This window comes from Camelus bactrianus, chromosome X (genome assembly GCF_048773025.1).
Source record: "Camelus bactrianus isolate YW-2024 breed Bactrian camel chromosome X, ASM4877302v1, whole genome shotgun sequence".
NCBI classification, from domain to species: domain Eukaryota; kingdom Metazoa; phylum Chordata; class Mammalia; order Artiodactyla; family Camelidae; genus Camelus; species Camelus bactrianus.
In genome coordinates this window covers 11,482,830-11,506,628 of record NC_133575.1, presented here as the reverse complement: position 1 = coordinate 11,506,628, position 23,799 = coordinate 11,482,830, and the positions used below count along the sequence as shown (strand labels likewise).

The window sequence follows — 23,799 nt, the reverse complement described above, 5'->3', positions numbered from 1 at the left end:
TATAATGCCAAGCACCCTCAACAGTTACTTAAAATTATTTTTTCTCTTCTACAATAATATGTACAACTGCAATAAGGGGAAGTAGTGGAAAGTTATTGTTGTTTTTTTAAAGGCTTGGTTACTGCCATTTCACCTGGACCTGGAAGACTTGTTTTTCTGGGTGAAGAAATGTTCTCCCTGTGTGAAGGTTTCATAATCGCAGTCAAGCAGGCCCGTGAGCCCTGCCGTTTAAAGTGGCTCCTCTCTTTTATCCATGACATTCATACCTACACCCCGGTCCAGCTCCTGATAACCACTGAAGTCTCTTTGAATTCTATGCCGTGATCCCATGGCTATGGGTGACCAGAATTTGACATGGACACACTCTGAATTTCATACCCCGTGGAGGCATTCTAATTTCCTTCCTTCCTGCGTTCTGAGCAGGTAAGTGAAAGGGATGGAGGCACGCGGTGAAGTCAGCCTTAGAACCAGTGTTTAACATGGTCATCTGAGAAGTAGAAAATGAGCTTTTTAAAGTTTTCCCAAGTTATATCAGGATGGTTAATCTGTGGAGTGGAGAGTAGTCATAATTTTTTAAAAAAATGGCCATGGAAATTAAAATGTATCAGAAAAAAATGACTTCCATACAGACAAAGGCAAAGTTGTTTATTTAGGAAGGGAAAATGTTATCTAAGTAGAGCGTTTCTGTGAATTTGAGCTTGAAATAAATAGAAATGCAGGGTAACTGACTGTTAATGGAATTGTCTGAAAAAAAGTCTCAACTTTCCCCCGCGAGCCCTAATTCTAGAGTTCTTTGGTCACTGTAAAATCATAACACCTTCAGTGTATCTTTAACAGATTTTAAGGAACATATTAACCAAATGTACAAGTTTTGATTTGGCCATAAAATGCTAGGAGGGCTATGATCCTCTAGGATTAATGAATAACATTTGTTTATTTGATTTACTTTAAGAAATCATTCTAAAATCTGTTTACATATCTGTTTTTTCCAGGATGAATTTTATGTCGGTTCAGCAGATTGTTTACTGTTTTTTCTTCTTCTTCCTTTTTTTTTTTTTTTCGTCTTCCCTGCTCAGTGCCCAACCCAAGTTCAAAGGCTGATGAGAGAGAAAAACTCATGAGGAGGTTTTTCCTCTAGGGAAGTTGTTCAGTGGATGGGATCTTGGTGCACAGAGAAAGATGTCAGGCTCTTTCTGGCTCCTTCTCAGCCTCGTTGCTGTAACGGCTGCTCAATCCACCACTGAGGAACTGGCCAAGACATTTTTGGAGGAGTTTAACCATGAAGCCGAAGACCTGTCTTATCAAAGTTCACTTGCTTCTTGGAATTATAACACCAATATTACAGATGAGAATGTCCAAAAGATGGTGAGTTCTCATTGCTACCTAGGGGTATTTGTTGCTTCTTAAAAAATCAGATTACTGCCCCGGAAAGTGAAAAGGGAAATCAAAGAAATGCTCTGAGCTCTGAGATTGGATGTTTGCCTTAGTATTTCTGATTCTGGAGTCCCAGATGACTAAACAATTGACCTTTGGGTTCATTTGGAAAATTGTTACAAAATAATTCACTGGTCTCAGTCCAGATTCTTGGAAACCAGTGAACATGCTTTAGCAAGTTGCCACCAAAACTCTCATCATAGTCAGAGTTTCAAAGCATTTCATGGAAATGCCATAAGCTATTGAGTTAATAATTTCCCCAAGCCTACAATGTCAACAGGAATGTCTAAAGACTCTACAAATGATATATTAACTGAAAAATGCAGCCGGAGGCTTAGTGAAAGATCTTGCTAGTAATTAAGATTACCCTGGGTCGGGTAAGGCTGGCCTTGGGAATTCCTTCCTTCCTTATCACAGAGCTCTGAGGGACTTCCAGAGGATACAGAATCCACAGAGCCCTCCAAGAAAAAGCATAATGAAACCAGCTCTGACAAATCTCAGAATGCTCTGGGAAAGCAAGATGTTTTGTTTGACAAGTGCAAGGACTTAGTAATTTTTTCCCCCAGAGATCCCAAAGCAGTATCCTTCCACATTCAGTGCTGGAAATTGAGCAACATTATTTAAGAAAAGTTTTTGTGGCACTTGGACAGAAATCCATTCCTTCTGAAATGTATTTCAGAAGCTTATATTTTTCAAATCGTGGGTTGCATGTTTAAATTCAATTACTGCCATTCACTGGACAGATCAAATCTGAGACTTGCTGCCTCATTTGAATTCCCTAGGAGATTTTTTTTTTGTATTTTTCTCAGGCTCAAAGAAATCCAGATTCTGACAGTCTGGGGTTGTCATAGGAGAGCATTGTTTCCCTGTCTCATATTTTGGTCTTACCTCTCTTCATCTCTTCCCTGTTGCTTTTTTCTCTCTTGTTATTTGATCTGTGTTGGAGGTCCAGGTGGCACGTTGTGCATTTGTTTTAATTCTCAGCTGAATGGTCTGGTAGGTGATGGTGAAGTTATACCAGCATCATGCCCGAGAGCTCTGGAGCCCGACTGCTGAGGTCCAAATCCTGGCTCCACCACTTTCCATCTGTGTGAACTGGAGCTAGTTAATTACCCTCTCTGTGCTTCAGTTTTTTTGCCTGTGAAAAACAACATAATACTCATGTTTGCCTCATAGGGTCGCTGTGTAGACAATACACAAAACCACCAGAATAGTGCTCAATACTTGTGAGAATGGGTGAACAGTAAGGTATTATTCCTTGAGTGTGAGAGGGAGCTGTAATTGCTGAAGAGACTGCTGAGTGCCCAGATACTGAGAAGGCATGTTATAGAATGAGATGTAGTGATGTTTGTTGATCATCTCTGGATCATTAAGTGTTATCACTTTTGAATTGCACTGGTTGATTAGAGGAATGGCCAGAAATGAAAGGGCGTAGATCACAAAAGGTGGCCAAAGTGCAGAAAGTATGGGCCCTTTAAAGGAAAGTGAAAATATTTGAATGCAAGAAACAAGCAGCGGGCCCAGAACGTCCTTCCCCAAGCAGCGGTGAGGATGCATTAGTGCACATAGGTGCAACTGTGTGGATTTACCTGTGGAGGAGGGCAAAGGACACATATTTTGAGATCCCCTGGTGAAATGGGCACTGCAGCTGGTGCTAGGGGAGGTACCAAGATGAGCAGGTGGTTGAGATATGGTATGCTGCTGGTGGCCATGCTTAAAGAAAGAATTGTAGAAATGGAGAAAGTTCCCCAAGTAAGAGCAACTGGAATGATTTAAAGGATCAGAGAGAGTTAGGAGAGAAAGCAGAATTAGCTGTACAAAGCCTTACTCAAAAAGAAAAAAAAATTAGTCTGAGATGGAACAAGACAGGACAGAGTGTTCACAGTTGTATTGGCCAACTCTCTTCATACTAGGTGGTGCCTTTGAAAGCTCAAAAGAGATAAATTTACAACAAACAGGAGGATGTGCTATTTACACTACAGGTGGTAAAACTGGTAAGACTGGTAAAACCAGGCCATTCTTTAATCTAAAAAAGTGACACATTAAAAACTGTACATAGGTTTTTGAAGTATTTATGCAAATGTAAAGATTAGAGGTGTACTGTGGGTAAGGAAATCTGGTCAAGTACATTTATGGACCCAGTTCTTTACCCTTCCTTACATCAACACCCCAGGTTATGTCACTTTGCAGTGCCATCCCACTGAAGATGATGTGACTGTGTCCTTTGCCACATGACTTACTTTGACCAACGGGGTGTTAGCAGAAGGGATGCATGCAGAGGCTTGGAATTGACTTGAACAATGGGGCTTGTCCTTTGCACCTTTGCCTTTGGCATGAGAATATGCCTGGATTAGCCAACTACAGAAGGAGAGATTTGTGGAATAGTTGTCCTGGCAGAAACCAACCCCCCAGAGTTGTAAGCAAATCAAGCCAAGATTAGAAGAGCTGCCTGGCAACCCTCAGTGATTCTAGGCATGTAGACAATAAATACTTACCCTGTTGAGTTTTTGCTTGTTTGTTAGCAATTGATAACTAATACAGGAAAGGAAATTTGAGCTCTATGACACATGTGTCATATCCTATCAGAGTGACATTATTGAGGACAACCTGCCATTTCCTAATTATCCCTTGATATCACTTTCAGAATCAGAATATTGGGCTTGTCAGCCTGTGGGTCTGACTTGGTGTGGCAATTCTTAGATCAAGTCATGAGAATAGACCTTAAAATAATAGAAGGCATCAAAATTTAATCAGCATAGTGCCCTAAAAGCTCCCTATTAAGGAGATGTCCATCAGATAAAAATAAGTAAAAAAGCTTGGTTAAATACAGGTTTCCACATAGTTCAGAAGTTCAGTGAAAATTAATTACCAAGCACTTGCTTTAGAGCAAATACAGTTCTCATGTTTGAGTTCAAATGTTCACCAATTACCCTGTAATTATCTTCTCAATAAAATGATACTACTTTTTTTTTTGCATTGTCCCTTCTTTGGAAGGTTATTATTGGTTTGATTTTTGAAATAGAGTCCTTTGTAAATCAAATAGACTTTCTTTGCAAAGTCAGAAGCCCTCTAGCAACATAGGAGGTCCCTGGACGATGTTTTAGCCCTCTGGAAGAGAGCAAAAGGTTGCTACTGCTGGCAGAGGCATCCTGGTTCACTTGTCCAGTATTTGGCAGTGACTCCTACAACTGCCCCAAACTCCTGTGCACTCAGCTGAAGTGGGTGTTGATGACTGCCATGCTGGAGCCCTGTAGGTCTCTGAGAACACTTCATAAATATTTCTTGGTGAGTTAGCAGCAGCTGTGACAAGAGAGCGAGAAGCCCACACTTACCCTTTGGGTGGCCTCTAGGGCTTCTTCAGCTCCCTGCTGCAAGGGCTCCTAGAGTCCTTGGGCACACCTGCTTCCTGAACCTGTCCCTCTGTCTTTAGGGCTGGGGGCACCGTGAACCCAGAGCAGGGTCATTTTAAACTGCTCTTCTGTACCCAAGGGAAGAATGTAGACTTCATCCCTGTCTCCAATGAGTCCGTCCCACACTCCCCAACACACACAAGTACCTACACACAGGCACAGGGGTCGGGGAACATCACGTGGTGTAAATATAATGGAATTCAGGAAATCCGATGCTATGCCGATTCTCCTGAGCTGACTGTGATACCTTGGGCAAGTCACTTATTTTTTGTCTCTTGAAGCGTAAGAGTGTGGATGGGCACACCCGAGAGTTTTCTGTGGATAACAGTGGTGAATGGCTAAGTTCCACATGTGGAGGATTAGCATGAGTCAAGTGCCTTGGAGGCCTTGTTCAGACTAGTTTTTCTTTGTCATGAAAACTTGATAGTGCCCCAGTTTAGTGATGTAATTTGGCGAGATTAAACTTGAGCAACTCAAAATGACATGTTTAATTACATTCAGATTTGACACAATTACTCAGTGATCTAAGCAGTCTGACAGGACATCAGGTGGAGGGCAGCCTGGTGGTCAGGAACTACCACTGCTTCTTAGTGTGTGCCAGGTAACTGGGTAAAAGAGAATTAATTTAATTTTCGCTAAATCCTTTGGTTTGGAGCAATTCCATGGGGCTTTCAGACCTAGTTATAGGACCTAGGGAATAAAGCATTTTTTTCTTTGCTCTTAGTATTGAAGGCTTTTACCAAGAGCTTCATTGAGATACAATTATACACCATAAAATCCACCAATTGAAAGTATACAATTCAATGCTTTTTAGTATATTTACAGAATTGTACAACCATCATCACCATCTAATTTTAGAACGTTTTCACCACTCCAAAAAGAAACCAAATGCCCATTTGCAGTCACTTTTCTTCTCCCCACCCCCAGCCCCTAGCAACCACTAATCTACTTTCTGTCTCTATAGATTTGCCTATTCTGGATTTCATATAAATGGAATTATACACTAGGTAGTCTTTTGTGGCTGACTTCTTTTACTTTGCATGTTGTATATTTCAAAAGTAACCAAGGCAGTTTTCATCTTTTAATCTGATGGAGTTTTGAAGGCTATATCTGGAAAACGGGCCAGCATATGAGACCTGAGGGTGGAGCGTTCCCTGGGAGCTTGTTGGGCTCCAAGTTACTACTTGGATACTAAGGTTCCATTCAGTTTTTCATCCTCTATCTTCAGGGAACTCTCACACCTACAGGGAAGGAAATGGTTTAGAGGTTGCTGAAAGAATAGCCTGGTTGATAGTGAGCTATAGAAAAAGAGAAAATGAGGTGTTAATTCTTTATATCTCAAACAACTTATTGCAAAAGAATTTTAATTGTTTAAATAAAACCATGATAATTTAGGTAGAGACTTCAGATCTCTGGCTTAAGACAAAGCTCACATGAAAACATTTAAAAGTGTAATGAAATTATTACCACAAGTATAGTAGCTCAAAACAATACACATTTCTTATCTCACAGTTTCTGTGGGACAGGAGTCGAGACGTAGCTTAGCCAGATCTGCTTCTGAATCTCATAAGGTTGCAATCAAAGTCTTAGCTAGAGCTGTGGTCTCATCTGAGACTTGACTGGGGATGAATCTACTTCCATGCTAACGTGGTTAGTGGTAGCATTCAGATCCTCATATGTTGCTGGACCGAGGTCCTTAGGATGTCAGTCAGAGACCATCTTCAACTTCTCACCATGTGGCCCTACCCATAGGATAGCTCACAACATGGCATCTTGCTGCATCAAATTCAGCAAGGGAGCATCTTCTAGCAAAATAAAAATCACAGTTTTATGTAACATAAACATGTATATCCTGTCACTTTTGCTGTATTCTACTGGTTAGAAGTGAGTCACAGGCTCTGTTCACACTCAAGGGAGTGGAATACACAATCTGTCTACCACAGGGTCTACGATCCAGATACTGGCAATTTATTACCAGTTCCACTATTTATTTCTCTTAGCCCCTTTCTACACATATGAAAAACGGGAATCGAATAATTTTCTATCTCGTGGGGTTATTAAGAAGATCAAATGAGGTAAATTATTTTGCAAAGTACTCTACACCCATGTATATCCTACTTACCTTAAGGTCTGTGTTAAGTTCCACTTCCTCCATGAGGGCTTGGCCAAATCTGGTCCCTATAACAGGAATTGCTTGGCCCACTCATAGTTTCTACATTATCATATGCTCTTATGTTTCATTAATGAAACGTTCATGATGCATATCTTATCTGTCTGATAATACTGTAAGCAGCTTAAAGACAAAGACTTTTTTCAATAAATGAAGAAACAGCTGTAATTCTTTAAGGCTTAGGATGTATCAGGCACTCTGATAGGCATTTTATTATTTGTTAAATTTTCTTGTCCTTACAACAATCCTTTAAGGTAAATTCTACCTTATTTTTTTTTTACATTTTACAGAAAAGGTAACTTGTGACCCAGAGAGAGTAGGTAATTTGCTCAAAGTCACACAGCTAGTCAGAGGTGTCTGACTCCAGGAATGAAGCTCTTACTTCCCTCATATGCTACCTCTTTTATATGGCCTAGAGAAGTACAATGTACAAAGAAGTTGCTTGTTTTAGTCTTTGATAAATGGAAGTGGGCTTGTGCATTAAGAGAAGACTGCATTGGATAAGTCTGGAGAAGTCCACTTGCCTACTGATGTTCAAGATAGGGGGCAAGTGAATCCTAGCATCATCACCTGCTTATTGGTTTCTTTTGCCAGTGGAAAATCACTGTGGCTACCAAATAGTCATGTTCTGGGCAAGCTTGACTGGGGATCCTAATTTAAGATCAGAATCTCTGGTAAATCATAGTACCATGGCGCTTACTACAAACTGGTTCTCATTTCTCATGGTTCTCATGGCCATGAGGAACTGTATTCCCAGTAAGTCTAATCTGAGCCCTGCTGAGCTCTCCCTTTAGTGCATTCATTCTTGAATCCTTGAGCAACTTACCCAGGTCATAGTGCTAAGGGTTTAAATTCCAGGGCCCCACAACATGGATCATCTGTGAGAATTCACTTCCAGTTCTGGGGACAGGACCCTTGGGAAATCTAGACACTAGGCCAGAAAGAGTGACCAAGAGTGGCTTGATCACTCTTAACCTAAGCCTTGACCTTCAGCAAAACAGAGAACTAAATCACTCAGGAAATATTAGATGTTCCACCAGATGTTCTTTGGACTATATCTTCTGTTCTATCTACTCGCTCAGTCCCATTCTAACTTCAACTTTATTTTTTGTTATTTCAGAATGATGCCAGGGCCAAATGGTCTACCTTTTATGAAGAAAAGTCCAAGACTGCCAAAACTTATCCCCTAGAAGAAATTCAGAATGTCACACTCAAGCGTCAATTGCAGGCCCTTCAGCAGAGTGGGGCATCAGCGCTCTCAGCAGACAAGAGCAAACGAGTATGTGAAATTCTAGCACTGACCCCAAGAATTGAAATATTTGGGAAATATTAAACATTACTATCGCCCATAGCTGCTTCCTTTATCTGCAAAGATAGCAATGCTCACATTAGAAAGAGCTCTGTGCCTTACTAGGGTGGCTGCATAATTTATTATCCAAACTGGAATCCTCTGAGTGAAGAAAGACACTGGCATGTTGGGACACAGAGTTAAACTGAGATTATCAAGGCACTGTGGTATGTATGGACACCCGAAACAGAGGTCACCTTCCCCAGGACCAGGCAATTAGTCTATTTCAGTGCTTTTCAACTGGGAGTAATTTTGCCCGCCAGGGGCATTGACAGTGTCTGGAGACATTTTTGGTTGTCACAGCTCAGTGGCGGGCATTTGCTATTGGCATCTAGTGAGTAGGGATGCTGGTAAACACTCTGTAATGCACAAGGAGGCCCCCAGTGACAAACAATTGTCCGATCCAAAATGTCACTAGTGCTAAGCTTGAGAAGCCCTGTATGTCATCTAATCCTCCCCCTCCTTTAATTCTTGACTCTCACCTGCAGCTTCTTTAACAAGTGGCTAAACCAGCCCAGCTCAAACCATTTTAGAGATGGGCAAGTCACCTCTTTCCAAGACATCAGTTCCATATGTGGGTCCCTCTAACTGATGGAAAGATACGCCCTCCATGGAGCATAAAGTGCTTTACCTCCACCACCTACTGCTTTCTGGAGCCAAATTGCTCTCTCCTATAATAGTATTTATTTGTTTATTTATTTTTGAAGTATAGTTGATTTACAGTGTTGTGTTAGTTTCTGGTGTACAGCATAGTGATTCAGTTATACATACATATATATTATTTTTAATATTCTTTTTCATTATAGGTTATTACAAGGTATTGAATATAGTTCCCTGTGCTGTACAGTAGGACCTTGTTGTTTATCTCTTTTATGTATAGTAGTTAGTATCTACAAATCCTGACCTCCCAATGTATCCCTTGCCACCCACCCTATCCCTGCTGGTAAACATAACTTTGTTTCCTATGTCTGTGAGTCTGTTTCTGTCTTGTAAATAAGTTCATTTGTGTCATTTTTTAGATTGCACATATAAGTGATATCACATATTTGTCTTTAAATAACTGAGGGCAGATAATTTTTTTTAACCCATTGAGCCTCTTCTTCTCTAGACTAAACATCCTCCACTCTGTCATTTTTCCCCTATACTGTGGTTTCAAGTTCCCTAACCAGTCCTTAGCTGCTATCTTCATTTTGTCAGTTTCCTTGGCCTGAGCACAGCACTTTGAGTGGATTCTGGTCTGCACAGAGGTGAGCAGGAGCATGACATTCTGCACCCTGTGCTTTACATCTGCTAAGACAGTCCAGGACTATATTAGGTTTTTGTTTGTTTGGTTTGGTTTTTTGACACAGTCCATATTTGACTCATATCAACATCACTGTCAAGGAAGTCTCCAAATCTCTCCCACCAAAGCTGCTCTCAAATGATACCTTTTAAAATTCTATTCTTATGTAGGTAGTTTGTCTAAATTCAAGAAAGCCTATATTCACCCCTGTTAAAATAAAAATTTCTCATCTCATCTCTCTATCCCAGCAGCCAGCAAACTTTCTTTCTGCAAAGGGAAAGAGAGTAGATATTTTAGGTTTGCGGGCCATATTGTTTCTGTCACACTGAGTCAACTTGCTGTTGTAGCAGGAAACCAGCCACAGCTAACACGTAAACAAATGGGCGTGGCTGTGTTCCAATAAAACTTTACAAAAACAAGCAGCAGATAGGATTTGGTCTGCAAATCGTAGTTTACAGACCCTTGATTTTAACCTATTGGAATATTTTTTATCTAAAATATTTGGCTATTTAACATCAAAGCCTTTCTTAGTTGCTTGTCCTCTTGTATTCTGGATTCTAATCTGCATCTATAAAAAGAAAAATGCACGATAAGAATAAAGACAAAACCATATGAATTGTATCTTCCTACAAGGTGATATTTATTATTCTGCATCCTTTGTGTCCAATTGTCCAAATAGTTATTAATCCACTGTATTTTGTCCATTTCGTGGTTCCCCATCTTTTCCACAAGGACACCGTGGGAAACCTTGCCCATTGCTCTGTTAGACTCTAAACAGCTTGGGCTAACTTAGGTGGACCCTGGACATTGTATTTTTAAAAGATACCCAGATAATTCTAATGTGCAGCCAGGATTAAAAATCACTGAACTGCATGTAAGAGCTTGAAGTGTTTGGGAAGAGAGGAGACTCAAGGATGCATGAGAGAGGAAGGAGGGGAGTTTGAAAAAACAGGTAGAGAAAGAGACCAGGAGGGGTTTTGTGCCATGGTAAGGAACTTGGCTTTATTCTTTTGGACAATGGGATCTTGTTGAAGTTTTAAGCATGGAGTCTGTTTCATGTTTTAGGATCACGGCTCTTGTAGCAGAGTAAGAGAATAACAGAAGAGAGAAATAGGAGGGGAGACAGGGCCATTCATCCAGTGCTTCTTAAATCATCTCTGAGAGAGAGAGTCAGTTCTATCCTCTCTGCTTCGCTCCCTTCCTCCCTCCTTCTCTGTCTTCCTTCTTCCTTCCTTCGTATCTCCCTTACTTCTTCCCTTCCCTTCTTCCCGACCTTTCCTTATTTCCAATCCATTGTAGGTCAGTGCTTGGTTAATTTCATCGATCACATGCCTGGATGTCATGGAAATATCAAATTGTTTTTAAAAATTTATAAACATTTATTCTCTCAATTCCTGGGCTTCTCACAGACTAGAAGCATGCTGTTTGCTGATTTGCACTGGTCCATGGACCATACTTCGAGGAGCACTGCTTTACTCTATTACCTTTACACTCCTTTACCTATGAGGTAAAGTTTAAACTCTTTAGAATAGCACAGAAGGCCTCTCATGATCTGGCCCCTGCTACCTCTCTGTTCTCCCATCCTCCACTTCCCTCACTCAACACCGCCACCCCAGTTTTCTTTATCATGTCACCACTTCCTGAAGTTGCTTTGTCTTTCTCAACCTTCAGCCATCTTTTAAGCTCCATCCTCTCCCTCCCTTCTCTACTTGACCAATTCCTACTTCTCTTCCAAGACCCAGCTTCCCTTCTTTGAAGCCATTTCTGAGTCTCCAGTTTGCTCATTTATCCACTCCTTGGCACCCATAGTGCCATATTACTTTTTGGTGACAGTTATAGCACCTGTCACTCTGTTGTGTAATCACTGATTTCATGACTTGACTGTCCCATAACTGTGGGGTCCTTGAGGACCAATGTCTTGTTCAGGTCATAATTGTCAGAGTGTAGGACATAGTAGATGTTCAATAAATGTGCACTCAATGAAGGCTGAATGGGACAACAAAAGCACTTCTCTGTGCATGTGCAGGTGAGAAACATTCTTGGGATTTGGGGAGCTCTGTTTTGTTTTTCAGTCACTCCACATATGTGTATCATATGTTCATAAGGCCAGTCTGTGCTAGTTGATGGTGGGGAAATTTAACCGAGATGTTCCTATACTACATAAAAGAAGATAGATGTGAACTGCTGTTTTTTGAGGCATAAAAAGTCACATAGCTGAAAGGACATCGTTATATTAGCGTTCTCTTTAGTGTATTTTCCATTTTTAACATTGTTTACTATCTAACTTGCAGTTGACCACGGTTCTAAGTACCATGAGCACCATCTACAGTAGTGGAGAAGTTTGTGATCCAAATAACCCACAGGAGTGCTTAGTACTTGAACCAGGTAGGCTATTTATTTTCAGCAGTGATTATAAAATCTACTTTATATTCCAAGTTTTAAAAATGAGATTAATGTTAAATGATGACCTTGTTCCTCTCGGATGGATAATCCAAAGAGAAGATGCCAAATGTATTTCAGCACATAGGCGCTCTTTTAAGTTTTAACAAAACTTCACTGTAAATCCTGTCACACTCAAGTAATTTCATTAAGTTAGTAGTTAAATGATTTCAGTGACTTATTTTCTCTACAGAAATATTTTGAAATTATAATAAGGGTGAGGAAATTAATGAATTGTGAGGTTTCATTTAATACCTTTATGAACTTGCTGTCTGCCAGCCTTTTCATTCTTTAAATTTCACAGAATTGTTTCCAAATGAAAATTTTACAAATGCATGTTTACTTCCCTTTGGGGGCTTGGTGATAACAGGTTTGGATGACATAATGGAAAACAGCAAAGACTACAATCAGAGGCTCTGGGCTTGGGAAGGCTGGAGGGCTGAGGTCGGCAAGCAGCTGAGGCCGTTGTATGAAGAGTATGTGGTCCTGAAAAATGAGATGGCAAGAGCTAACAGTGAGTCCGCGGGCTGTGGAGGTCCTGGAGCTCTCCGTGGGGCTGCGGGGCTATTTCTCATGAACCCCCAAGCCTGCCCTTTGGTATAAGGGGCATCCCTAAATTTATCGTCATCTGCTGAACAATTCAGCTTACCTGCCTCAAAGAGGAAACCAGTAGGAAATAAGGAAAGGTGGACTGACATTCTACATTCTGAAGGGCTCAGAAGTGACACTCAGTTACAAGGCTTCAAACAAATCAGTTGTCTGAGAAGGTCTCAGGCCCCGGAGGGTTCCTCAGGGAGTCTGGGGATCGACAGAGTCTATTTACCAGAAAGAATGAGAGACAGAGACACGACTCTCACCTAAACTCCCATTTGGCCAGAGTTCATTCTCAAAGGTCATTTGTATGTTTTCCTCAGGGTGGTGGCCCAGGAAGAAACAAATTAGATTAGTTTAGGCTGGAAACCTATTATTTTCTGCAGTTGTCATTATTACTCCAATCATGTGGTCATCAAAATCTTAAATCTTGACATGGGAGAGATTTCCGTATCTCTTGACTTATTCTCCTGCCTGAATAATGAGCTGACAGCATGACATTGTGAATAAATGTATGCTTTGGTGTTCACTGCCTCCCAGGGTTGAGTAAGGAACACGTTTTTTCATCTGCTCTTTCGCACTGTCTTTCACTGCCACTTGAACTCACATTCTCAAGCCATAGGCAAGCTGGAGACAGAAGCCCATCACCACATCCTTCCATCCAAATATTTATTTCTCTCCTCATCTTCTTGATTATCCATTGCCAATGTACATGTAAAAATTATGAAAATACATTTACAAACTGTATCAGCTGTTACCCTGACACAAGCTTCTGTTTCCTGATGACAAGATACCACACAAAGCACACAGAGCTGTGCTGTGTATACGTATAATTTGCCAACAAACACAGGCCCACTGTGGCCATGTCTAAGATGAGTTGGGTTAGGTTTGAAAATCAAAGGCCCTGAACAAAATGAGGTCTGAAAGATCCAATTGCATGTTTTAAACCTAAAGATGCAAACTGACGTATGGAGAGAGTAGAGACCCAGGGTTAGGAGACCTCGAGTGTGCCTCTGCCCCTGACCCGTTGTGCGACCCTGGACAAATCATCTAACTGGCTAAGGGCAGGCTGTTAACCTGCACCATGGGGATTATAATGCTGTCCATCTTGTAGAGTTTCTGTGCTTATTAATGAATTAAATTTTTGACACATTACCTGGTGTTGTTATTCATTTGCATCCCTTTGAGATGATATTTAGAAGGATGGTAAAAAGGTGACAAGTCTTTGGATTTTTTTTTAACCTGTCAGGAAGGCTAGTCTAGGTATACTGTGCTTTATCTCTTTCCTTCTGTGTGTTCTCATTTTTCTTCTTTTTAAAAACAGATTATGAGGACTACGGGGACTATTGGAGAGGGGATTATGAAGTGATGTGGGCAGGTGACTATGACTACAGCCGAGACCAGTTGATGGGAGACGTGGAACATACCTTTGCAGAGGTAACGAGGAACTGCCCACAGAGACAGATGTGGGGCAGCACATGGGAAGAAGGGACAGTGACCAAAAGCATTCTGACTTGTTCTTAACATACTGGCTGCTCATTCCCAAGCCTCAGAGTTATGAAATATTAGAGTGTAAAAAGATTTTAGAGCATCATAGGGCAACTCTTACAGATGATCCGAATTGCTCTGCTTTCTTCCCCTTTCAGCCACTGACCAGCAATGGCCAATAGCAAGAATGTAAGCAGGATAGCTTGTAGGAAGAAATGGTCTTTTAGATTATCAAAAGGAATAGTTTTCATGAGCTGTGTGGGGCCAGCACTGTGTTCCTTTGTTAGCAGAGTCTTTTCTTCCTTCCTCAGGACAAGTGATACTGTTGTTTCCTTATCTTTGACTAAAGAAGAGGACCTTCTAGGGATGGGAGAGTCCTATGAGTGGCAGTGCCCCATGGACACTTCTCAATGTCTCCCTCTTCCTTCAGTTTGACCCCTACATCTCCCTCTGACCCCCATGCCTTCCAACTTCTTATGTGAAGCTATTCTGTCTTAGCCATAGTTGGGCAGAGTGATCAAAAAATGGACGTAGGACAAACAACTCCCCCACCAAAAAAAAAAAAAAAAAAAGGAAATAGGCAAAAGATTTGAATAAGTGCATCATCAAAGAAATTATACAAATGGCAAATAAGCAAGTAAGATGTTATTAGGGAAATGCACATTAAAACCATGATTGAAAACCACTGCATACCCACCAGCATGGCTGTGATTAAAGAAGGCTGACAATACCAAGTGTTGGCGAGGATGTGGAGACACCAGAGCCCTCACACACTGCTGCGGCAAAGATAAAATGGTACAGCCAGTTTGGATAATGGTTTGGCAGTTTCTTAAAAAGTTAAACACATACTTACCATATGACTAAGGTATTTCACTCTTAGCTATCTATGTGAGAGAATTAAAACGTTTAGCCATACAAAGACTTATACTTGAATGTTCACAGAAACATTACTCATCATAGCCCCAAACTGGAGACAACCTAGTTGTCCTTCAACTGGTGAATTTTATCCATGGGATACTAAATGAAGCCAACTCTGATGTGTTCATACAGTAAAATGCCATGCAGTAATAAAAAGGAATGCACTACGGATACAGGCAACAACACAGATGAACCTAGCATGATGCTCAGTGCCAGAAATAACAGACATAACAGACATAAAGGGTCACATATTCTATGATTTCATTTATATGAAATGTTCAGAATAGGCAAAACTATAGAGATGGAAATCAGTCCAGTGGTCACTTGGGGCTGGGGGTGGGAATGGAGTCGACTACAAATGGATACAAGGAAACTTTTGGGGGTGTTGGAAATGTTCTAAAACCGGGTAGTGGTGATAGTTGCCCAACCATATACTTTTAGTAAAACTCAAGAAACTATATACTTTAAAATGGGTGAATTTTATGACATGTAAATGATACTTCGATTTAAAAACGAAGTAGGTAGCATCTTAAAAATGAATTTTTTTTATTTGCATCTACCTTCCTTCTGGGATCTGTATGCCTCCAGGTGTGTTTATTGCTTATGCAGTGGAGCTAATCATCATCAATATCTGGGAAGAAGGAATGCTTTCAAACTCTCCAGAATATTTGAGAGGAGAAGAAAGTAGAATTTAGGGAAATTCTACTTGTCTAAAGAAGCTCCTATTTTTAGTGTGGGGGATGAGAAATTGGAGTAGGCTACTCTTGGCCTTAAACTTTCTTCTGGGCTTTCAGATTAAACCATTATATGAACATCTTCATGCTTACGTGAGGGCCAAGTTGATGGATGTCTACCCTTCCCATATCAGTCCCACTGGATGCCTCCCTGCCCATTTGCTTGGTAAGAAACTCCAGGAATTCCTTGTGTACTTTGCTCTTTGTTATTTCCACCAATAAACTTGTTCTTCGGAGTGAAGGCCCAACATAAAACTTCTGAAAAATTATGTGAATGATAGTGACCTTATAGAAGTTAGTGACCTTATAGAAATCATATTTTGAAAGCCCTTTCTTCAGCAGAAAATCCATTTTAAATTACTCTCTATTGCATTACTTTTTTAATATACATTAAAAGTTATTATGTTGGCCACAATCCAAAGGATAAAGGGGTTATTTAAGGTAACTAGAGAAGGAACCCCAAGTTCAAATGAGAGTGGGAATGGGGAAAATAGGTTTTATTTATTTACATTGGTTGGCTAAGCTCTTGAGGTGGAGTTTGGGATTTTAGCATTACACTGTCAGAAGAAAGGAGCTTGGTTGGCTGAGGGTGGTCAGGGGTGAGAGAAAGACTTTCTAGAATTAAGGTATAGCCTGAGTGAAAGCTTCATAAGTTCATGTTTAATTACACTAATTACTTTTGCTGAAAAATACTTGATTTGGAATCATATGAGTAATGAATGAATTCTTCATAATGAAGGAAGCTTAGAAGGAGAATCAGTCTTCCAAGAACTTTGGATCCTGCCATGGACCCGTTGTAGATCATGCAAGACCTGGGACCCTTTATCAGACTTCCTTATTTCCCACCAGAGTGGCCATCCTCCCCTCCCCTCTCCCCTACCCCAGAAGCCGAGGCCAAATAAAAATACGTGTTTGAAAAGCTTATGTCACGCATACAGAGCATTCCTACTACAGTCAAGCTAAGTTGCTGGTAGCTAATTCTTCTCCTGCTAAGAGAGAGATTCCCTGCTATGGGATTACCCAGAATGTGTCCATTCTTCTATAAGATGGCCTTTAAGAGCTGTGTAAACTACCATTGTAAAGGTATAGTGAGGTACCTGGCACAAGAGTCTGTACTCGGTATATTTTAGCGAGTATTACTGTTATCATCAGGTGTGCACTATTTTCTTTTTTCACGTTAAATATCCTACACAGATTTTCAACCATTCTTTGAAAATTTCACTTTTCTACTTGTTCTCCTTTGGACGAGCTATCCTTTGTTGATATCCCTCTTCAAATATCATTCTCAGAACTGAACAGTTACTCCAGATGAGGGTTTGACCAATATGGAGTTAAAATGGTACCAGGGCTTCCTTTGTTCTAGATGCTGTATTTCTATTCATTTACCTTAAGGTCACATTTGTGTTTTGGAAGCCATGTCATACTGTTTGTTGGGTCCCTTTTGGTCTTTTACATGTGGGTTATGTTTTAGCCTTATGTCACGTATCATATATTTCTATAATAGATAGATTTTTCTTTAAAATTGAAGCATAGGACTTTACATTTATCTCTACTGAGTTTTATCTTTTAAAACATGAGTTCATTAGAGTACTCTTCATGTAGTTGTCTCGCCCTATTCCTTTGGTGCCAAGATTCTGGTCCTGCTATTAGGTTGATTTTTTCTAGATCCATTTTTGCTTTTAGTTTCTGGCCTTAGAATCCAATTTGACATTTGTTTGAGATGTTTAAAAAATCACCCAGTTAAGTGTATTACTATAGTACAGTAATAAAAATGGAACTTAGTTACTAGTTGGTTAGTAGAGAGTCCTAAATGATGATCCTATATGATCTCTCTTGAATCCAACATTAAGGATTACTAACAGTTTAATTTGTAGTGTTTTGTCCCATGGATGATGGATGTATAAATCTGTTTCTAATCTATAATAGCTATGATGTCCCATATATTTAATAAATTGTGCCTTTGAATTGGAAGTTGAAATGTGAGAAACAGGGATGTTTCTCTAATAAGCTTTGCCTGACCTCATAATCTGCCATTTTAAACTTTTAGAGGAGGTATGAAAAGAAGGGAGTGTTGAAAACTTAAAATAAGAGAAGAGAAAAAGAGGTAATGAAAAGGAAGCATAGAAACTAGATTAAATCTAGAATACTCTATGGCCTGTTTACCAATTCCACCGCATGCACTGTGTAAAACCAGGTCTCTACTTCTGCTGTCTTTGTCATGTATTAACCAAGTCTTTTTTTAAATAGGCGATATGTGGGGTAGATTTTGGACAAATCTATACTCTTTGACAGTCCCCTTTGGACAGAAACCAAACATAGATGTTACCGAAGCAATGGAGAACCAGGTAGGAAGAAGAGGTCTTGAAAATCAAATGTACATCCTCAACTTCATTTTTTTTATGCCCTCCTTCCCTTCTTATCTTTTGCAAATGAAACTGTGTAAATAAGAATTTCAAGCTAATTTAAATTTATTTCTGACGTAGCTATCTTTTCATGGAAAAGTAGTTTATAATGCCAGGGACATCAAGTACCTTGAATAACCAATATGCTGTTGATCTTGCTGAGAGATATTAAAAATGGAGATGACCTGAGTTTTCCATTAAGCAATAAGATACAGAATTATCAGCTGGTTGGCATAACTCTTTCTAAAGTTAGTCATGGCTGACTACTCAGTCAGTGATCTCTATGAATAGTAAAAAAAAAAAAGGACATCATTAAAATTTTTTTGCATATTTAAAAAATCCTTGTTGTTAAAAATATTACAAAAGTCTTTAAAATAGTTTTAAAATAACCTTTTTTTTTACCATCTTGGAATAATTGTTTAAATTCTCTGTGTTCTCTTCATTTTTTTCATCTGTTAGTAATTCATTAAACTATACACCGATTTTCTGCATTTGTGCAAATTTTTTTATCATATTTTTAAAATTTTTAAAAAATTTTTGTTGAAGTATAGTCTGTGTACAATGTTGTATTAATTTCTTCTGTGTTCTCCTCCATTGATGAAATCATATTATAGTTATAATTATGTGTTTTTCTTTATTTAGCTATGAGCCTACATTTCTCAGTAGAATCCATAATCATAATTCTCATGGCTGTGTAAAACTTCTTCAGATAGTTGCACCATGATCTACTTTACTATTGATGCATTGCTGGATTTTGGCTTGCTAACAGTTTTAAATGTGTAAGCAGCAGTGCAGGGAGCCCCTTCACCTACATAACAGACTCCTGGGAAAAGTCCACAGCAGAATAAAAACATGAAGCTGCAAGGACCCCAGATTCCTGTAGCTGTTCCAGCCCCACTTCACAGCTGAGCAGCAGCAGAGGCCCATCTTGTGTTGCTCCTTAGCCCATCTACCATGTCTCCTAATGTTACATTGACAACAAACCTATGAGACGGTCAGGACAGGTATTGTGATAGTTCCATGTTGGATGTGAGGAAACTGAGGTTCAGGTAAGTGATTTGCCCAAAGTGGCAACAAAGGTTGGAACTGAGAACTCCTCATATTTCCAGTCTGGTTTTCTGTCCGTTCATTCTTCGTTCAACAGATGTCATGCTCATTAATACCAATATTGCCTGACCTTAAGCGTTTAAAGGTAAAAAAAAAAAAAAATCCATGTTATATCCAGGTTCATCTCCTGAAAGCTGACATAGGAGAAAAACCAAACTTGACAGATCTTTAAGATCAGAGGAAGTTTTCTGTGTCACTAAAAAGTGATTCATTAAATATCTGCCAATTTCACAAACTTAGTTTGACTGATAAGGGCCTTATCGCCAAAGAAGTCTTGGTCAGCTCCAGAGTTAGGTTCCCAGAAGAGCTTGCTGGATGGCAGACACCTACTGTTGCCCCTTTCCAGTTCCAGAACATTCTGAAAGTTAAGATTCTTGTACAGACATTGAAGCCAAGGCCCGCTACCCCATTTGCTGCTGGGTCACTTGTGGGCCTTTTTGGTTCCACAACTTCATGTCTACTCTATTGTTTGTGTCATCCACTGAATCTAGTACCAGGGCCTTGCCCCTTGAAGGAGCTCAATCAAGGATTTTTGGCTTGAGTTGAATAGTTTTTAGCAAAGAGAAGGTCGTTTATGTTTATACTTGGAACATAAAGAATAAAGACCAAAAAAATCACACATAATCTTACCCAGTCTACTGTTAATATTTTTATGGATTTCCTCATTAAGATTATCCTATATAAGCAGTTTATAATATTTTACTTTTCACTTACTATTAAATCATAAAAAATCAATAAAAATTCTTTATAAATCTAATTGCTTTTCATTTTCCATTCCACAAAGGCATCATTATTTATTTAACCATTCTGGTGGTGGTTTCCTTTTTTCCCCCTATTAAAAATCATTGTATATGTTGTACACCTTAAATTTATAGAATGTTATATGTCAAATATATTTCAATTAAAATAACAATAAAAATCATTTAAAATGTAATTCTTTGACCTAATTTCTGAGAATTTTCTAGATTAGTTCCCTAGACATAGAATTACTGAGACAAATAGTGTAAACACTGAAAGCTGTCCGTACATGTTGCCAAATTGCCTTCCAGGAAGGCTCCTCCTTTGTACATTTCCAATAGGAAGAATGCTGTGATTTTAATGCTAGAATCAAATGCTGTTCTTTTTTTTTCCAGTCTTGGGATGCAAAGAGGATCTTCAAGGAGGCTGAGAAGTTCTTTGTGTCTATTGGCCTTCCTAACATGACTCAAGGATTCTGGGATAACTCCATGCTAACTGAGCCAGGCGATGGCCGTAAAGTGGTCTGCCACCCCACAGCTTGGGACCTGGGGAAGGGTGACTTCAGGTAGTGAGGCTGATATTTACACCGCTGATACTAAAACGGGAGATAGTGGAGGGATGTGGATGAATCTGGATTCCTTCTCTGCTTCTCTGAGCATAGAAGAGATGAATGAACTCTCCTTGAACAAAGTCTGGGAGTTCATGAGTGCACATCTGCGCTTTCCAAGGAAAAGGAGCCTGTCTGCAGGCTCTAACTTGAACCTTTAAACAGTTCACCTCATTTGAGATAAAATGCACCCACTAGGGTTACATGGTCATGGGAATGGTGGTATCCCCATTAGGAGGAAAGGTTTGGCGCTAAGATTTACAGAAGATGGGCTATGTGAATTAGGCATTCATCCTCCCCTCCCTGTTTCCCTCTTCTGAGTGAGAGAGGACAGGTGAATAGCTAAGCTGCGATAAAACAGAGAAGGTCGTATGTGTCATAAGAGAGACACAGAGAACACTCTATGGAGAGCAGGAAGATAAGTGACCATACCTGGAATGGGGTTCAGCTCAGACAGGGCTTTTCAGGTGGCATTTGAATGAGGCTTGAAAGATGAGAAGGATTTGGACAGACAGGGCTGGGCAGTACATTGGGCAGGGAGAACAGCAGGATCAAATGCAGAGAGGGTACCTGGCATTGTGTACTGGCGTCCACAGGTTAGGCTAGAAAAAAGGGCACGTCAAGAAGGTTCTGTGTGACAAGGTGGAAGAGAAGGAGGCTGCCACCCCAGAGGTGCTATTTTTCACTGGTATCTGCACTGACAGCCTCTTCCGGACTTCTTTGACTTCTCTCTCTTTCTCCTTTTCCTCTCTCCACTCTGTATATCCTGGGACCTACTAGGGCTTTGTCCTTTGCCCTCTTTTCTGGCCATTCTCCACCTGCTTCATGGGCCATCACATCCACTCCCTGACTTACATGCTAATGATCCCCAAATATCAGTTTCCAGCCCCTTCTCCTGCTACTTCTCTGTCCTGGCTCTACCCAACTGCTGGCTGTGTTCCAAATGCCACATTCTTCTCTCAAGCCATCCTCATTGAGCACTTAAAAGAATGTCATCTTCTTGTCTCTCCCTGCCATCTACTGGCAAACTCTGCAGCATGTTAATCAAGGTCCAGATTGCTCATTGCATCCTGAGTTATACCCTTCCTGGTGCTTCTCGGATACTGTGCCTGCATTTACTCACTGTTATGCCCCAGGCCATGTCCACTGTCACTTAGAGAGTACTTGCCTCAGAGTTTTTGTAGAAGTCTGTTTTTCTTTCTATTAGTCTGTGAGTAGGAGAACAGGGTTCAGGCCTGCCCGTCACATTGTATTGAGCACCTAGTACAGTTTCTAGGACATAAATGGTAAGTCCTTAGGAGTCATTGGTGAATAAATCTTGGAAAGGTGATCTGTGCTATCCAAACCCCATACAACTCTACTGTGATATGTAAGGGAAATTCAATGAGATTCATTTTCATGGTGCCCATTTTTGTTCAGGATCAAGATGTGCACAAAGGTGACGATGGATGACTTCCTGACAGCCCATCACGAGATGGGACACATCCAGTATGACATGGCATATGCCATACAACCCTTCCTGCTAAGAAATGGAGCTAATGAAGGTTTCCATGAAGCTGTTGGGGAAATCATGTCACTTTCTGCAGCAACACCTCACTATTTGAAAGCCCTTGGTCTTCTGCCAGCTGACTTTTATGAAGACAGTGGTATGGACATCTTTTCATGGCATGTTTTGGGGATTCTTTAGTCTGATATGGACAAAGGTGTTTATGGTCGTGTGTAGGATGTATTTAATTTTGCCATATGATGTATTTAGGGGTAACTGGGAACTGCTACTGGTAAAAAAAAGTTTAAGTATATATAACAACATGCCAACTTCTGGCTTTGTATCTTTGCATAAGAGAGAAAACTAAGTGAGCAGCCTTGGGATTCTAAGAACCATTTAAAAGAAGATTTTTAAAACAGGCCCACAAAACTGAACTGGCTTATCCAAGGTCAGCCAGCTAATTAGTGTCGGAGTTCTGACTAGATCCCCCTGGTTCTCGGGAAAAACCAAAATGGTGGAGCTGGAACAGATGCTGAAGACCATTTTGCGGAGGAAGCGGACTGAAGACAAGAGAGGGAACATAACTAGCCCAATGTCAAAAAGCAATGTGGCAGAACCAGAACCAGAGCCTAATCTAAAACTCTTCCCATAATGTTACACAAAGCAGAGCATAGCTTGGAAATTTGGGGGTTCTTAAGGAACAGGTGGTGAAAATCAAGATTGGAAGAGACTGAAACATTTTGTTCATCTTGCTGAAGCAGGAATTTGCCCCTGTAACATCCCCTCTGATCCAGGCTATCTTTCAACATTTGCCTGAGGCAGCCTGTTTCTCTTTGGATGACTTGTACTTGATGGAACACAACAAATATTCGCAAGATACCAGATTTTTCAGTGAGGATTCTTCTGCGTGAAAGAAGGAAACTTAGAGCCAAATATGTTCTTCTTTTCCATGTATTTCTCTATCCTCACTTTAGCTGTTTGGAGCATAAACATCAGTTTTGCTGGCTGGTACCTTTGGTCAGTGAGGTTAAGGCCCATCCGTGTGTAGGCAGTTCACTGTGCCTTGATTTCTGGCTTCAGACCTTTATGATCTCACAAGGACCTGGGTCAATGTAAAGCCATCATGATGTCCAAAAAAGTTACAGTAAACACAGACTCAGTGGGTAATAGATGAGTAGCGGCGTCCTCCCATGAAGGGAGCAGCAAAGGAAAGGGAGTTCACGGTAACCACACCTATTTCCTAATTTTAAAGTATGATTCTCAAGTCCATTAACAGACAATTATTTGTTTTATCATTTTAAAATATTCCTTGACAGCAGGCAAAGATGGTTGAATAACTAAGACAGTACTAGGCATGGTTAAGCCACTGGTTTGAAAAACTGCTTCTTTCCTTGGCTCTGCTCTGATCTGTGAATGATGTTAAACAAATAAGGCTCTTCATTCCTTCTCTCCCTCTCTCCTTCTCCCTCTCTTCCTTTCTTCCAGAAATATTTATTGAGCACATACTATGTGCAAGACATTTTTCTAGACTCTAGAGATATAGTGGTGTGCCAAGTACATGGTATCCCTCTGCTTACATCCCAGTGAGCTTCATTTATACACCAGATGTGAGCTCTACTGCCTTATTACTTCACCAATAAAGGAT

The 23,799-nt window shown here is 40.2% G+C and overlaps 1 protein-coding gene across 2 annotated transcripts in view; it reads left to right on the top strand.

The window, feature by feature from the left end:
- The first annotated feature begins 203 nt into the window (after window positions 1-203).
- The window catches only part of ACE2 (angiotensin converting enzyme 2), a 38,172-nt gene continuing 14,576 nt past the window's right edge, over window positions 204-23,799 (top strand). The window contains exons 1-10 of one of the 2 annotated variants that reach the window (XM_010968001.3): window positions 204-423; window positions 1,077-1,365; window positions 8,135-8,293; window positions 11,936-12,029; window positions 12,454-12,597; window positions 13,999-14,111; window positions 15,875-15,980; window positions 18,062-18,159; window positions 20,457-20,626; window positions 22,088-22,314. In XM_010968001.3, the coding sequence (XP_010966303.1) occupies window positions 1,180-1,365; window positions 8,135-8,293; window positions 11,936-12,029; window positions 12,454-12,597; window positions 13,999-14,111; window positions 15,875-15,980; window positions 18,062-18,159; window positions 20,457-20,626; window positions 22,088-22,314 (1,297 nt within the window). In that variant the 5' untranslated portion in view covers window positions 204-423; window positions 1,077-1,179. Of the gene's footprint in view, window positions 424-942; window positions 1,366-8,134; window positions 8,294-11,935; window positions 12,030-12,453; window positions 12,598-13,998; window positions 14,112-15,874; window positions 15,981-18,061; window positions 18,160-20,456; window positions 20,627-22,087; window positions 22,315-23,799 lie in introns of those variants that run through there. The other variant, XM_074359537.1, reaches the window with a different exon arrangement.